Genomic DNA, 17,528 nt, shown 5'->3' with positions numbered 1-17,528 from the left:
ATCCCTTGTGGCTGGAGGTTTCCCAGGCGGAAGATGATGCGCTCTTCCTCCAACCGTCGTGTTGTTATGTTCTGGCGATGGAGGAGTCCAAGGACCTGCATGTCTTTGGTGGAGTAGGAGGGAGAGTTAAAGTGTTGAGCCACGGGGTGGTTGGGTTGGTTGGTCCCGGCGTCCCAGAGGTGTTCCCTGAAGTGTTCTGCAAGCAGGCGGCCTGTCTCCCCAACATAGAGGAGACCACATCGGGTGCAGCGGATGCAATAGATGATGTGTGTGGAGGTGCAGGTGAATTTGTGGTGGGTATGGAAGGATCCCTTGGGGCCTTGGAGAGAAGTAAGGGAGGAGGTGTGGGCGCAAGTTTTGCATTTCCTGCGGTTGCAGGGGAAGGTGCCGGGAGTGGAGGTTGGGTTGGTGGGGGGTGTGGAACTGACGAGGGAGTCACGAAGGGAGTGGTCTTTGCAGAATGCTGATAGGGGAGGGAAATATATCCCTGGTGGTGGGGTCCGTTTGGAGTTGGCTGAAATGACGGCGGATGATACGCTGTATACGGAGGTTGGTGGGGTGGTAGGTGAGAACCAGTGTGGTTCTGTCTTGGTGGCGGTTGGAGGGGTGGGGCTCAAGGACAGAGGAGCGGGAAGTGGAGGAGATGCGGTGGAGGGCATCGTCGATCACATCTGGGGGGAATCTGCGGTCCTTGAAGAAGGAGGCCATCTGTCTGTACGGTATTGGAACTGGTCATCCTGGGAGCAGATGCGGCAGAGATGAAGGAATGGGGAATATGGGATGGAGTTTTTACAGGGGGCAGGGTGGGAGGAGGTGTAGTCCAGGTAGCTGTGGGAGTCAGTCGGTTTATAGTAGATGTCTGTGTTGAGTTGGTCGCCCGAGATAGAAATGGAAAGGTCTAGGAAGGGGAGGGAGGAGTCTGAGACAGTCCAGGTGAATTTGAGGTCGGGATGGAAGGTGTTGGTAAAGTTGATGAACTGTTCAACCTTCTCGTGGGAACACGAGGCAGCGCCGATACAGTCATCGATGTAGCGGAGGAAAAGGTGGGGGGTGGTGCCAGTGTAGTTGCGGAAGATGGACTGTTCCACATATCCTACGAAGAGACAGGCATAGCTGGGGCCCATGCGGGTGCCCATGGCAACTCCTTTAGTTTGGAGGAAGTGGGAGGATTGGAAAGAGAAGTTATTCAGGGTGAGGACCAGTTCAGTCAGTCGAAGGAGGGTGTCAGTGGAAGGGTACTGGTTGGTGCGGCGGGAAAGGAAGAAGCGGAGGGCTTTGAGTCCTTCGTGATGGGGGATGGAGGTGTACAGGGACTGGATGTCCATCGTGAAGATAAGGCGTTGGGGACCGGGGAAGCGAAAATTATGGAGGAGATGGAGGGCGTGGGTGGTGTCCTGAACGTAGGTGGGGAGTTCTTGGACTAAAGGGGACAGAACCATGTCGAGGTACGTGGAGATGAGTTCGGTGGGGCAGGAGCAGGCTGAGACAATGGGTCGGCCGGGGCAGTCAGGTTTGTGGATTTTGGGCAGGATGTAGAAACGGGCGGTGCGGGGTTGTGGGACTATGAGGTTGGAGGCGGTGGATGGGAGATCCCCTGAGGTGATGAGGTTATGGATGGTCTGGGAGATGATGGTTTGGTGGTGGGAGGTGGGGTCATGGTTAAGGGGGCAATAGGAGGAGGCGTCCGCGAGCTGGTGCTTGGCCTCAGCGGTATAAAGGTCGGTGCGCCAAACTACTACCGCGCCTCCCTTGTCTGCCGGTTTGATGGTGAGGTTGGGGTTGGAGCGGAGGGAGTGGAGGGCTGCACGTTCTGAGGGTGAGAGGTTGGAGTGGGTGAGAGGGGTGGACAGGTCGAGTCGGTTAATGTTGCAGCGGCAGTTGGCTATAAATAGATCGAGGGCGGGTAAGAGGCCAGCACGGGGTGTCCAGGTGGATGGGGTGTGTTGGAGGCGGGAGAAGGGGTCGTCAGAGGGTGGGCGGGAGTCTTGGTTGTAAAAGTAGGCACGGAGGCGAAGGCGGCGGAAGAATTGTTCAATATCTCGCCGTGTGTTGAACTCATTAATCCGAGGGCGTTGGGGAATGAAGGTGAGGTCACTAATCTCTTTTTTTTCCCTTGTTTTATAACCTAATGTGCCTTTTTTACTTGTCGTCTGCATTGCATATTCAGACTTTTAATTTTGTTAGTAGACAGGCAGGAAGCTGGAAGATCACAGCAAGCCAGATTGTGTCCTGAAGAAGGATTACACTCAAAACATCAACTTCTACACTTCCTGATGCTGCCTGGTTGGCTGTGTGCTTTAAGCCTCTGAAAGAACACAGCCTCAGTCTCTAACCTTTTAATTTTGTTATCCAGTTTCGGGGCTCTGGTTTTGTTTTTCATTACTTTTTCAAATGAGAAATGCACTTTAATTTCACCAGAGTACTGGAAATCTTTAAAATACTGGAATTGGACTGTTACTTGAGCTCGTATTTTGATATCTGCTAGTCATACTTCACTATAATTTGAAACTTAATGAGCATCGCTTCTGGTCACACGCATTTTAAGAAAATTTACTAGCGCCAAATTGTATGAATGGTTCTTACTTATGAGCTCGAATAGTCTGCAGGCAGTCCCATCTTTTAATGTCCCACACACAGATGAGTCCATCTTCTGCTCCACTGAGCAAGTGCGTATTTCCATAGAATTCAAGGCAGGTTATTGTACCTTCAGAAAATGTAGGTCAAGATTAGATTAACAATAAAAAAGGCATATACAAACCAGAGATCACTTATTAAAAGCAGATACTGCATATAAAAGTTGATCTCATGTAAAAGTCGACCCCCTATTTTGGCCAAAAACTTTGTATTTTCCGTATATATCGTGTAAAAGTTGACCGTACTATATTGTAGTGCAAACCACTTACAAAGAGAACCACATGTTTCCCTTAACTCACTTAAAATCACATTCATTCATTCACACTCCAGTCATCGCTCTTTGTTTTCTATATCTCTTCTCTATTCATTCATGACTCTACTTACAGCACTTGGTTTACTATTGCACATTTCAATTCATAAGAGCATAAGACATAGGAGTGGAAGGAAGGCCATTCGGCCCATCGAGTCCACTCCGCCATTCAATCATTGCTGATGGGCATTTCAACTCCACTTACCAGCGTTCTCCCCATAGCTCTTAATTCCTCGAGACAACAAGAATCTATCAATCTCGGCCTTCAAGACATTTAGCGTCCCTGCCTCCACTGCACTCTGTGGCAATGAATTCCACAGGCCCACCACTCTCTGGCTGAAGAAATGTCTCCGCATTTCTGTTCTGAATTGACCCCCTCTAATTCTAAGGCTGTGTCCACAGGTCCTAGTCTCCTCGCCTAACGGAAACAATTTCCTAGCGTCCACCCTTTCCAAGCCATGTATTATCTTGTACGTCTCTATTAAGTCTCCCCTTAATCTTCTAAACTCCAATGAATACAATCCCAGGATCCTCAGCCGTTCCTCATATGTTAGACCTGCCATTCCAGGGATCATCCGTGTGAATCTCAGCTGGACAGGTTCCAGTGCCAGTATGTCCTTCCTGAGGTGTGGGGACCAAAACTGGACACAGTACTCCAAATGGGGCCTAACCAGAGCTTTATAAAGTCTCAGTAGCACATCTCTGCTTTTATATTCCAACCCTCTTGAGATAAGAGACAACACTGCATTCGCTTTATTAATCACGGACTCAACCTGCATGTTTACCTTTACAGAATCCTCGACTAGCACTCCCAGATCCCTTTGTACTTTGGCTTTACTAATTTTCTCACCATTTAGAAAGTAGTCTATGCCTTTATTCTTTTTGCCAACGTGCAAGACCTCGCACTTGCTTACGTTAAATTCCATCAGCCATTTCCTGGACCACTCTCCCAAACTGTCTAGATCCTTCTGTAGCCTCCCCACTTCCTCATTTGTTCATTCATTCATTCATTCATTTAGACCAGTATGAATTTTTGTACCGGTATGTATAAATAAAAGTTACTACCAGTAATTCATTCTCAAAACTAGTATCTGTGCAATAGTCAACCCCATAAATTTAACTTTCAGGAACAGTCTAAAACATTCAACTTTTACACAAGTATATACGATATTCAATATCAACAGCAATGATTGCATGTCATTACTCTCAATACTTTCCAAACACATTTATAATACCCCATGCAATCAGTTCTCTAGCAAATGTGGAGCTGAATTCTGTAGATTCTGTAAAATCCCTAGCTCGTGCACAGTTACTTGATCACATGTAGAAGTTAAAGAGAGTTGTCAGGAAGAAGAGGTTTTAAATTTCCCCAAAATCCTTCGCTTATAAAATAAAAAGTGTTTAAAGGTACAGCATGCATCTTTACCAGGAAGATGTCAAAATCCATTCCTCTGCTCTCAATAAATCCATTTAATCAAAAATCAGAGATCGTGAAGTTAGGATAGGGTTGAGTTATTACATTTTGGGCAACAGGCAGGGGCATTAGAAACAAACAGATCAATCCACAACTAATCCCTTCACTCACCTCCCAAAATTAAGAGCGACTCAAAGTTTTCATTCATCTGTTCTGAATAAGGGTCACTGGACCCAAAACATTAACTCTGATTTCTCTCCACAAATGCTGCCAGACCTGCTGAGATTTTCCAGCAATTTCTGTTTTCTTTTCTTGCATTCATTGGCTCACCCTCATACAATTACTACTGCTATGATCTCGCACTTAACGTCTCACCCCGAGTGTAGAACTGCCAATTCTTTGTAGAATAGAATCACAATACCCAACAGGACAGAAGGTCTTTAGCTCTTCAGTTCCCTTGGGTTTTCTACAAGAGAAATTCAGCTAGTCCCACAATCAATCATTCTTTCTCCACAGCTCTGAAAGTTTTCCCTCTTCAGATAACAACTGACTCAGCATTCAACCAACCAACCAGTGTATTCCACAGCACATCTCTATGTTGGTGAAAAGGTTTGGCTTCATGTCAGCATTTGTTCTTTTACAATATAGTTAAATCAATGTCACCTGCTTTTTGAGTGCCATGCCAAAACAAACAATTTTTCCTGATCTACAAGTAATCTTTGGGAGAAGATTTGTAGCTCGAGTGCTCGTTGTTGTGCTTCTGTTCGCCATGCTGGGAATTTGTGTTGCAGACGTTTCGTCCCCTGTCTAGGTGACATCCTCAGAGCTTGGGAGCCTCCTGTGAAGGGCTTCTGTGATGTTTCCTCCGGCATTTATAGTGATTTGTACCTGTCACTTCCGGTTGTCAGTTCCAGCTGTCCACTGCAGTGGCCGGTATATTGGGTCCAGGTCGATGTACTTATTGATTGAATCTGTGGTTGAGTGCCATACCTCTAGGAATTCCCTGGCTGTTCTCTGTTTGGCTTGTCCTATAATAGTAGTGCTATCCCAGTCGAACTCATGTTGCTTGTCATCTGAGTGTGTGGCTACTAAGAATAGCTGGTCATGTCGTTTCGTGGCTAGTTGGTGTTCATGGATGCGGACCATTAGCTGTCTTCCTGTTTGTCCTATGTAGTGTTTTGTGCAGTCCTTCCATGGGATTTGTACACTACATTGGTTTTTCTCATGCTGGGTATCGGGTCCTTCGCCCTGGGGAGTTATTGTCTGAGAGTGGTTGTTGGTTTGTGTGCTGTTATGAGTCCTAGTGGTCGCAGTAGTCTGGCTGTCAGTTCAGAAATGTTTTTGATGTATGGTAGTGTGGCTAGTCCTTTGGGTTGTGGCATGTCCTCATTCTGTTGTCTTTCCCTTAGGCATCTGTTGATGAAATTGCAGGGGTATCCGTTTTTGGCGAATACATTGTAGAGGTGTTCTTCTTCCTCTTTTTGCAGTTCTGGTGTACTGCAGTGTGTTATGGCCCTTTTGAACAGTGTCTTGATGCAACTTCTTTTGTGTGTGTTGGGGTGGTTGCTTTCGTAGTGTAGGACTTGGTCTGTGTGTGTGGCTTTCCTGTATATCTTTGTGGTGAATTCTCCATTCGGTGTTCTCTGTACCATCACGTCTAGGAACGGGAGTTGGTTGTCCTTTTCTTCCTCTCTAGTGAATCGGATTCCTGTGAGTGTGGCGTTGATGATCCGGTGTGTGTTCTCTATTTCTATATTTTTAATGATTATAAAGGTATCATCTACCTATCTGATCCAGAGTTTGGTTTGAGTTTGCGGTAAGACTGTTTGTCCTAACCTTTGCATTATCGCTTCTGCTATCAGTTCAGAGATCGGTGAGCCCATGGGTGTGCCGTTGATTTGTTCATATATTTGGTTGTTGAATGTGAAGTGTGTTGTGAGGCATAGGTCCAGTAGTTTGAGTATGCAGTCTTTGTTGCAGAGTGGCTATTGTTTCTCTGGCCTGAAACCTGAAAGCAACAACACCCCCAGATTCTATGGACTACCTAAAGTGCACAAACCAAACAGACCCATAGTATCACTACCAGGGACACCATCACACAAACTGGCTAAAGAACTACAGCAGAAACTGAAACACTTGACCAGCGGATCCAGATACTCTATGCAGTCAACACAGGAATTCTTGAACATCATCAGAAATATACACATAGTTTTTTCCTTGTCTATAGTCTCATTCGATGTAACGACACTGTTCACCTCTATCGACAAAACCCTAGCCAGAGAAACAATAGCCAACCTGCTGGACATACAGAACAGACAACAGGACGGGGAACCTATCAACAAAGACTGCATACTCAAACTACTGGACCTGTGCCTCACAACACACTTCACATTCAACAACCAAATACATGAACAAATCAACGGCACACCCATGGGCTCACCCATCTCTGGACTCATAGCAGAAGCGGTAATGCAAAGGTTAGAAGAAACACTAACCCCGAGAAATCCTGCAGTAACACTGCAGGTAAGATTTGACTGAACTCTAACAGATACATTTATGTTCCTTAGTGCTCGATATGACTCCAACTAGTGGAGAATTTTCCCTTTGGATTCCTATAGAGGTCAGATTTGCTAGAGCTCCATGATTCCACATTTGGTTAAATGTTTCCTTAATGTCACAGTACATCTCTGGAGTTCAGCTCTTTTTCCATGTTCGGACAAGTCTGTAATGTGATCAAGAAATGAAGCAGCCTAGCAGAACCCAAACAAAGTATCACTGAGCAGGTTATTATGGTAGCCTTTTCAGACAATGTTTTCAAAGGCTTAGAACCTCAAAAGTAACAATATTCTTTACACTTGCATATTAAATACTGCTGCACATGGTATATCAAAGATTACTAAGATAAACATAAAATACTGCAGATGCTGTAAATCTGAAACAAACAAGAGGGTATGCTGAAGAAACTCAGCAGGTCTGATAGTTTGGATGGAGTGAAAAACAGAGTTAACGTTTTGAGTCCAGTATGATTCTTCTTCATAATCCATAGGCATTCATAGATGCATATGGCGCTGATCATATGCATTAGATAAAAATAATTATCTTTGTGTGGTCATGTCCATGTGCTTTGTGTTTCTTCAAGAGAGTCTCACCCTAGTCTGTCTTCTAGATTGTTCCTTCTAGTGTGTTCTAACTCTGCCCACACTGCTATTTATGCTTAATGATACACAACTCAGTGACATCACATGTTACTCAAGAGCCCTGAAGACTTTTCACTAACAGAAAACACTATCAACAACTTATTCATCATTGGTCATGCTGGATTTGTCCATTTTACAGACAGGATATACCTGGGTAATTCTACACATTGCCAGGTGTACCCCAATGTTGTAGGTATACTACAAAAGCTTGACTAGAAGTGAGGCACAAACAGAGGTCAGAGATCCATTGCCTTTCGTCATTTCTTGATATCATGTGAATGAATAGAATTGGTGGAGGACTAGCATCTCAGACTGGAGATCTCAGGAGGGAGCAGAGATGGATCAGAATGCAGAAATCATGCCTTACATTTATTTGAATTCTTTGAGGTAATAACAAGCAGCTAGATAAATTCTTCATGGTTCCAGAGGACCATAGGGCTGCTCTTTCATGAGAGAGATGACTGTTGGTGGATTAACCTGAAGGTCACTATTGAGGAGAGGAGTCTTGAGATCTGTGTTCAACAGAGCTCTTTTACCATACATGCAGGAGAGGCTAGCGAGAGCTCCCTATCTGGCTTTCACGTTGGGCCCAGCTGCCCTCCTAATTATGGCTCAGAGAGGTCTATGACAATGGTTTGCCCAACTGTATATAGCATTTTTATACATTTTGCTTCACAATAAAAAACGTGCAACATTGATGTCATTATTCCTTCCAATAACTTCCTCTAATCTGTATATCGAAACTTGTGAAACACCTCATCAATAGGCATCATCATCCTCAGGCCGTGGGACCTTAAAATGTACTCCATTAATCTAAATTCCAATGTTAATGGCTATACCCTTTTTCAGACATTTCCCTAACTTGCTCATCACTAAGGACACTTGAATTCTGTTATTCATTGCTATCCTTATCAAATTCTGTTACTCAGCTTAATATTTCCTGCTGTCCTAATCACAGGAAATACAAAAAAAATGCTAATTCATATTAATTGCGATAAAATTCATAATAAAATTCTAATAAAAAGTTAGCTATTATACATTAACCACCAGGCTGTGAGCAATTTCTGTCTCACCGAACCTTGGAAGGTCAGGTAAACAATGACCCTTATCTTTCAGCTGCAACTAATAACTCATCCTAATCACATGATGTCTTTTAAGATGATATTTAATGGCCCTACTCTAAATATTTCTACAGTTGCTCTTTTACCGATATGACCATATCTATTCCATTAATTAAACTGAAACTCAATCACTTTTACAGTTCAATAAACTTGTCTGAACTCCCAGGGTTTTAAGACATAATCTTGTCTTTCTTTTAATTTATCATTTGTCTCTACTATTGTGGGATCATACTTTGCTTTTCGTTCTTGCTGAATTACGAACTTCAGGCTATCTATTTCCAGATATCTCTTATAGACATCTGCAGCTATGGTTTGTACAGAATTCCCTGTACATTAATTTGTCAGATCCCTTGTTCAAAATAGAACCCATTACCTTAGATTTATCTCCTCCTCAAAGCTACCATTGCGCTAACTTATGATTTCATTTTAATGCTTAACCAGGCAAGCTAATTCTGTTATTGCAGCTAAAACTTTCCACCATGTTTATGCCAGCAGACAGCCATATTGTTCCAGTTCTGACCACAGGCTGACCCAACCGTCACAGTAAGTCAGGTGAAGGGGAGATGTTACAAAGGAGAATCCTTCAGGGTAACCTGAGCCAGTGTAGGAACTGAATTTACACTGCTGGTTTCACTCCGTGGTGCAAACCTATCAACCAACCAAGTGAGCTAACTGACTCCAGATAAAAGAGGAAGCAGCAGTGCACTTAATAAATTTGGATTTTCTGAAGGTGTTTGACGATGTACCACATGTTAGGCATTTATTAAGATGACAGCCTGGATGGCATCTAAGATGACATAGCATGGATAGAGGATTGGTTAACTAATTGAACACAGAATTGGCGTGATGGGCCAATTTGATGGGCCAACTGCAACCTGAACTCCTGTAACTACTGGAGTGCTATGGAGTGGAGGGATCAATGCTGGGGGCACATTTGCAATATATATTGCCTTGGATAAGGTAATGTCACCAAGTTGGAGGATGACACAAAAGTAGGTGGGAAGGCGAGTGCTGAGGATGACACAAAAAGTTGGCAGAGGGATACAGACAGAGGTTAAGCAAGTGGGCAAAAACTTGTAATATCTTGTGGCAAAATGTATGTTTATGCACTTTGGCAGGTAGAATTGAGGAGCTGAATATTTGTTAAATGAAGAAAGACTGCAAAATAGTGGGACTTGGTGTTCAATATACATAACTCACAGTCGAGCATGTATGTTCAACAGTTAATACGGTAATATACTCTTATCATTTAAGTAGCCTTACATGATGCATCTTTTGAAATATACCTTTGGGAAATCCATAGACATTTCACCTGCTAAATCCTCTTCATCTTTCCTGTATATTACCTCCTCCAAGAGGTCTAATAAATTTGTTAGGCATGATGTCCCCTTCATGAAGCCATGCTGACTCTGGTTAATTGTATTATGCATTTCTAAATGATCTCTATAAATCCTTTCTAATAGATACTAAAATTTTCCCAGTGACAGATGTTAAGTTGATTGGCCTGTATGATGTGTTTTGTGACTCATTCTCTTTGCATACTGTCGTTTTGCAATCCTCTGGGACATTCCAGAATCTAAGAACTATTCTAAGGTATGCCCACTACCTCTGTAGCCTCTTTCTTTAAGTTTTACAGTATTTGAAATCACAAGCTTTCAAAGCACTACTCTTTCATCAGGTGAAGTCACTTGTCATTTCCAATGTTATTCTAAACTTGTCATTTCAAATAAACCTGTTGGATTATAACCTGGTATCATGTGACTTCTGACTTTGTCCACCCCAGTCCAACACCAATGTTTCCACATCATGGTTTCTTTCTATAACAGCTTGGGATACCCGGTTCAGAAACCCTATCAGCTTTTAGGTCAATTCATTTACAGTTATAGTTATAGACATAAAGTTATATGACACAGAAATAGACCCTTCAGTTCAATCAGATATCCTAAACAGATCTAGTCCTATTTGCCAGCATTTGGCCCATATTCCTCTAAACCCTTCTGATTCATGTAACAATCCAAATGCCTTTTAAATGTTGCAACTGTTCCTGCCTCCACCAACTTCTCTGGCAGCTTGTTACACATGCCCCACCCTCTGTATAAAAATTGCTCCTTAGGCTTCTTTTAAATCTCCCCCCTTTCACCTCAAACCTATGCCCTCAAGTTTTGGACTCCTCTCTCTGAAGCATTTTTTTCCTAGTGATTATTATTTATTTCCTCACCCAGTTTTGCCCTTTTATTATTTAGCATTTTTGAAATATTGCTGATGATTCTCCCATGAAGATGAACTGAACTGAATTTATTGCCACATGTACTGAGGCACAGTGAAAAGCTTCGGCCGGTGTTGATCGCAAGACTATCACATATTTAAGTAGCATAGACAGTAAATAACATAGGTAAACAACAGCAAAATCAAAAATACAGGTACAGGCAAATGTTGAGAGTTTGAGAGTCCTGAAGAAGGGCTTATGCCCGAAACGTCAAATCTCCTGCTCCTTGGATGCTGCCTGACCTGCTGCGCTTTTCCAGCAACACATTTTCAGTTTGAGAGTCCAGTCAGTATTCTAACAACAGTAGGGTAGAAACTGTTGCGAAACCGGCTTGTGCTTGTGTTCAGGCTTTTGTACCCTCTCCTCGATGGTAGAGGTTGTAAAAAAAACATGGGATGGATCTTTAAGAACGCTGGCTGCTTTTCCTTAACAGTGGGTCTGGTAGACAGATTCTATAGATAGGAAATTGGCCTTTGTGATCGTCCAGGCCAAGTTCACCACTCTCCGTAACCGTCTCTGATCTTGAATGGTACCAGCTAGTGATGCATCCAGACAGAATGCTCTCGATGTCACACCTATAAAAGTTGGCATGCCACATTTCCTCAGCTGCCTGAGGAAGAAGAGACATTGTTGGACCTTTCTAACTAGTGCATCCACATGAAGAGTCTAGGAAAACTTGTTGTGGATGACCACTCCCAGGAGCTTGACACTCTCCACTCATTCCACCTCTGTTCTGTTAATGATAGCAGGCTTGAGCAACATCCCGCTGAAAGTCAATAATGAGTTCCTTGGTTTTGCTGGCATTGAGAGCAAGGTTGTTCTCAGTGCACCATTTTTACACGTCTACCCTCTCCTGTCTGTAGTCTGATTCGTTGCCATCTGAGCTTCAACTGACTTTGGTGGTATCAACAGCGAACTTGTAAATGGCATTAATCTGGTATTTGGCAACACAGTCATGGGTAAACAGCGAGAACAGTAGGAGGCTGCGTATGTAACCCTGGGGGGGGGGGGGGGGGGGTCTTCAATGTTGAGTGTTAGTGACGATGAAATATCGTCCCCAATCTTCACTGTTTGTGGCCTGGAAACTGAGGATCCAGTTCCAGTTCGCATATTATTTTCCCATTCTCATTCATCAAGGGCCACATTTTCACTTTGGCCTTTCTTTTCGTTTTTAACTATATATCTTTAAGTTTTTGTTTTGACATTACTTGCCAGTTTAGCCTCAATTTAGTTTCCCTCTTTTTTGGGCATCTTTTGCTGGTTTTAAACATTTTCTCAAAACTCTGGCTTACCACTAATATTCAATACATTTTTTCTTTTAGACTAGTACTATCCTTAACTTCCCTAGTCAACCCCTTTCTAGAATCTTTCTTACAGGAATATATTAATCTTGAGAATCGTGACTTATTCTCTAAAAGTCTGCCCTTGTTCCTTAAACAACTTTTCTACACAACTCCTTTTCTCAGTTCATTCCAGCCAAAATCTGCACTCACTCCTTTGTAATTTTCCTAAAACAGATTTAGCATATTGTTTCTAGCCCAAGGTTCTCATTATTAAACTAAATGCTAAAATGTGACCATGTTAAGGGCCAAGTGCCTCTGGTGTTTTTTGATTTTAGCTTTATCTAATAAACTCTGTCTTGAAGAATCTCTCATTGGCATTATCATGTGAAATTCTGATATTTCATCAGAAATTAAAGATCCAAAGACAATCATTATTTTCTACTCCAAGACTACAGAACAGGTTTTTAACAGAAGTACACTCCAGGATCCCAGTAATAATTCTCAATAAATCAGAAATTTCTGCACCATAAGTTTTCTGCTTTCTACACTGCACCGGCAATAATCTTAGTAACCAATTCTTTGAGTTACCTTGGGTTACCCACAAAAGGATCAATATCAAAATGTGAAAACACATTTTTACTCACCATCATGGTACAATAACGATCCTTGATCAATTTTCTTTTTCATGTTGTATAGCTGAATAGTTTCATCTTTACTGCCTGTTGCCACGTAGCAATCATTTATAGCCACAGTGGTTAAAGAGGCTGTATGAGCATGATGAGTAAAGTCAGGTTCTGGATTCCAGTTCTAGAAAGTGCAAACAACACAATTTTAGATGGCATTTGTAATTGTATTTATTCTTTTTCAATTGCATGGGACACTTTCAGATGAAAATTCAAGTTATTTAACATGTATATTCACACTCATATTGTGCAAATGGTCTTCCATAGGCCAAGTGCCTCTTGATCCAGATAAAGTTGTACATAATAGACATTAGCAAAATTGAAGCACATCAGCTGAAGGATAGTGGCAGTTTGGAAACAAAATTGACTAATGCAAAAAGAGTTGAGAGTGCTGGCTGAGACAAGAGAGGGAGTGTGATAGAGTAAGTAGTATTAGAAAGTTTTAATAAACATAACAGTCAATTCTGCTCCAACATGGTAGTTCCATGTGTAATCATGTGTGAGAAGAAAATCATGTAATAGTAGCACCATTTAAACTAATGGGGCAGGAATCACATTAATAACCACTACACACTTTAAAAGTTCACATTTTAGTCACCAGGCCCCCAATTTGTCTTATGCATTCTAGCGAATTCGTATTAATGAAACTCACATTATAGCAGAATGACCTGTACTGGCCAGGTACAAGGAATATAAGGAACAATTTGAAAGCTTTCAGATAATGCATAACTGGAAACAACAGTAATCAATGAGCAGGATAGTGATAGATTCAGGAAACCAAAGACAAACTGACAAAATGATCCACACACAGCATTTAAAATTTTGTACCTTGGTTGTGATACATTTTACAAAATTATTATGATCTGGAATACACTGCCTCAAAACATACTATAGAACCTTGAAACAGGGCATTGAGTGGGTGAAAAGTGCAGGGCTGAGGAGAAACAGCACAGGTGTGAGACAAATAGATTTCGGATAAGCCTCAACAGGTCCTATAATGGGAAACTAATAAAGATGGTAAAAGCTCATGGGATCCAGGGCAACTTGGCAAGATGGATCAAAAATTTGCTGAGTGACGGTGGTGGGGAGGGGTGTGTGTGTGTGTGATAATGGAATGCTGTTTATGTTATTGCATCCATTGTGCAGTGGCATTTCACAGGGATCAGTGTTCAGTCACTTATGGTTTGTGATATTCATATATGTTATAGATGAGAATGCAGGAGGGATGAAAACTAAATTTGTAGATGACAAAAAGATTGGCCTGGATTGCTGGCAGTAGGGATACAGGAGGATAAAGATAGATTGGTCAGACGGGCAGATCAATGGCAGATAGAAGTTAACCCTGACAAATGTGAACAAAAAAAGAGACTATTCAATGAATGTGAAGATACGAGGAAACTCAGAGGATACTTGGAGTGCTTATTCACAAATTCTTAAATGTGGCAGGACAGGTTAATAGGGTAGTTCAGGCAGCATATGGCTTGCTTGCTTTTATCAGTCTTGGCATAGATTATAGGAACAGGAGATCACATTGGAGCTGGATAGGACTTTGTCGGCTACAGCTGAAACACTGCGCACACTATAGAAAGGGTGTCACTGCACTGGAAGGGGCGCAAAAAAAATTCAACAGGATATTGCATGAGATGGAGCATTTCAGCTATGAAAAATGGCTGATTAAGCTCAAGATGTTTGCTTGGGAGGAGTGAAGGTTGATAGAGGAGCATTGACAGTATAAAATGATGAGGAGCATTGACAGTTGAATAGAAAGCAGTTGTTAATTTTTGTTGAAGGTTCAATAATAAGGGATTCTAACGTTGAAGGTATGGATGAGATTGGAGGAAAAACCTTTTCACCTAGAGTTGGAGGAGGTCTGGAATGTTAGTTGAGATGGGAAATTGCACAGCCTCTAATGAAGTACTTAAATATGCCCTTGAAGAGTTATAGAATGCTATGGGTTTGGTGCAGGAAAATGGATGTGGTATATGCAGTAGTAAATCTTTTGAAGTACAGACTTGAAGGGACAAAGGGCCCCGTCTGTACTGTAACATTCTATGAGCCACTCAAAAGAGATGGCACACTATAAGCTAAATCATCACATATATAAACCAGTTGGAAGAAAAAGGCCACAATATTAATACAAAAAGCAGGCAGTAAACTGATGAGGTTTGTGATCCTGTGCCTATTTTTTTTCGATCAATGTTATTTTTGCATCAATCTAAAATGTAATTTAAGTAGAGACTCGATCAAATGAGGTTACCTACTTCAGCCTGTTACTTTGTTGTTAATTCAGCTGTTGTGGTAATTTAAACGTAGTACAAACAGTGCTCACAACTGTTAACGGTTAAATATGCAAATTAGTAAACCATTTCCCTCCTCCAGAAGCTGTGATGATCATTGTTTTAGCAAGAAACAAACGGAATACAGTAGTGTGACGTTGTTGCATTCACTGGTATATACATGCTAAACTCAGTAGATTAGTTAGGATTTGTCTGATCCAGAGTAAGTACCCTTTTACCAATCTCCATTACTGCTAAACAACCTGTCTGACAGTGAATGCGCTAGTAGGCACAGACCCATTCTTTCAGATTTTAATTGGTGAGTAAATAAAATGAAATTTTATTGACTTGAAGAAAGGAGATAAAAGAAACAAGGAAAAAAGATTAAAATACTTCAGGATAAGAAAAATGAAACACACTACTTGAACAATTCTTTGCATGTTTCATCTCTTTCTTAATCCAATATTTCTTGACAGGCTTAATTTGTTTTCATTATATCCGATTTGAAATTGAACCTATACTAAAACTGAAACAAACTGATTACAAAAAGGTTGGAGGTGTCGTCGATAGTATAGAAGGCTACTGCAGCTGCAACACGACAGACAGGATGCAAGGCTGGGCTGAGAAATGGCAGATGGAGTTCAACCTGGATAAATGCAAAGTGATGTATTTTGCAAGGTCAAATTCAAATGCTGAATATAGGATTAAAGACAGGATTCTTGGCAGTGTGGAGCAACAGAGGGATCTGGGTGTGCAAGTTCATAGATCCCTCAAAGTTGCCACCCAAGTGGATAGGGTTGTTAAGAAAACATATGGCTTTCATTAACGGGGGGGTTCGAGTTTAAGAGCCGTGAGGTTTTGCTGCCGCTATACAAATCCCTGGTGAGACCACACTTGGAATATTGTGTCCAGTTCTGGTCGCCCTACTATGCGAAAGATAGAGAGGCTTTGGAGAGGGTGCAAAGAAGATTTACCAGGATGCTGCCTGGACTGGAGGGCTTGCCTTATGAAGAAAGGTTGAATAAGCTCAGACTTTTCTCTCTGGAGAGGAGGAGGAAGAGAGGAGACCTGATCGAGGTGTACAAAATAATAAGAGGAATAGATAGTCAATAGCCAGAGACTTTTCCCCAGGGCAGGATTGACTGGTATGAGAAGTCATAGTTTGAAGATATTAGGAGGAACGTATAAAGGAGACATCAGAAGTGGATTCTTTATGCAAAGAGTTGTGATTGCATGGAATGCATTGCCAGCTGTGGTGCTGGAAGCAGAGTCACTGGTGACATTTAAGCCACTGCTGGACATGCACATGGATAGCAGTAAGTTGAGGGGTTAAATTACTATATTTTACATTAGGATTAAATCTCCGTACAACATCATGGGCCAAAGGGCCTGTTGTGTGCTGTACATTTCTATGTTCTATTTTGAAACCTTTGATTCTTTCTTGCTAAGTTAAAACTCAAACACCAGGTTATAGTCCAACACTTTTATTGGGAAGCACTAGCTTTCAGAGCATTTAGCAAGTTTTGAGAAGATTTGTAGCTCAGACTGAGGTTCTGGATGTAGGTTTGCTCACTGAGCTGGAAGGTTCATTTCCAGATGTTTCGTCACCATACTAGGTAACATCTTCAGTGGGCCTCAGGCGAAGCACTGTACATGATTCCTGTTTTCTATTTACATGTTTGGGTTTCTTTGGGTTGGTGTTGTCATTTCCTGTGGTCTTGTAATTTCCTGTTTTTTTCCCCCTCTCAGGGGGTGGTAGATGGGGTCCAACTTGATATGTTTGTTGATACAGTTCTGGTTGGAATACCATGCTTCTAGGAATTCTCGTGCATCTCTGTTTGGTTTGTCCTAAGATGGATGCGCAGAATCCGACCAACAGTCCAGATTCCCAAGCAATGGTCCATTTGTTAACTTTAATGTTAAAAGTCACACAACACCAGGTTTTAGTCCAACAGAATTGTTTGGAAGTACTAGCTTTCAGAGTGCTGCTCCTTAATCAGCTAAGTACTGGGGCAGGATCATAAGACACAGGATTTATAGCAAAAGATCACAGTGCCATTCAATTAAAACAATATATTGAACAGACTTAGATTACTGTTAAGTCTTTTGTCTTTTTAGAATAGGTTACAAGTTTCTATTCATTAATATATAAACCCCAGTTACATTCTCGAGATAAATTAAGGTTTTATAAGAAAAAATGAATTAAAGAAAATGTATTAAAGGAATGAGGTTAGAGTCTGTATCCAAATCTTGAGTCAGACTGGTTCTGTTTCCAAAGTAGGAATTTATAAAATGTTCTAGAGTGACTGCCTGAAGATTGGGTGCTTTTTGAGCAAAAATAGAA

General features: G+C 41.8%; 1 protein-coding gene across 1 annotated transcript in view; it reads right to left on the bottom strand.

The window, feature by feature from the left end:
• The window catches only part of pak1ip1 (PAK1 interacting protein 1), a 78,708-nt gene that overhangs the window by 59,354 nt on the left and 1,826 nt on the right, over window positions 1–17,528 (bottom strand). The window contains exons 2-3 of the mRNA XM_060850162.1: window positions 12,870–13,032; window positions 2,584–2,704 (exon numbers count right to left, since the gene is read on the bottom strand). Coding sequence (XP_060706145.1) covers window positions 2,584–2,704; window positions 12,870–13,032 — 284 coding nt within the window. The remainder of the gene's footprint in view (window positions 1–2,583; window positions 2,705–12,869; window positions 13,033–17,528) is intronic.

Source organism: Hemiscyllium ocellatum, chromosome 34 (assembly GCF_020745735.1).
Source record: "Hemiscyllium ocellatum isolate sHemOce1 chromosome 34, sHemOce1.pat.X.cur, whole genome shotgun sequence".
NCBI lineage: Eukaryota > Metazoa > Chordata > Chondrichthyes > Orectolobiformes > Hemiscylliidae > Hemiscyllium > Hemiscyllium ocellatum.
The sequence above is the reverse complement of the archived record's forward strand: the minus strand, read 5'-3'. Positions and strand labels throughout refer to the sequence as shown.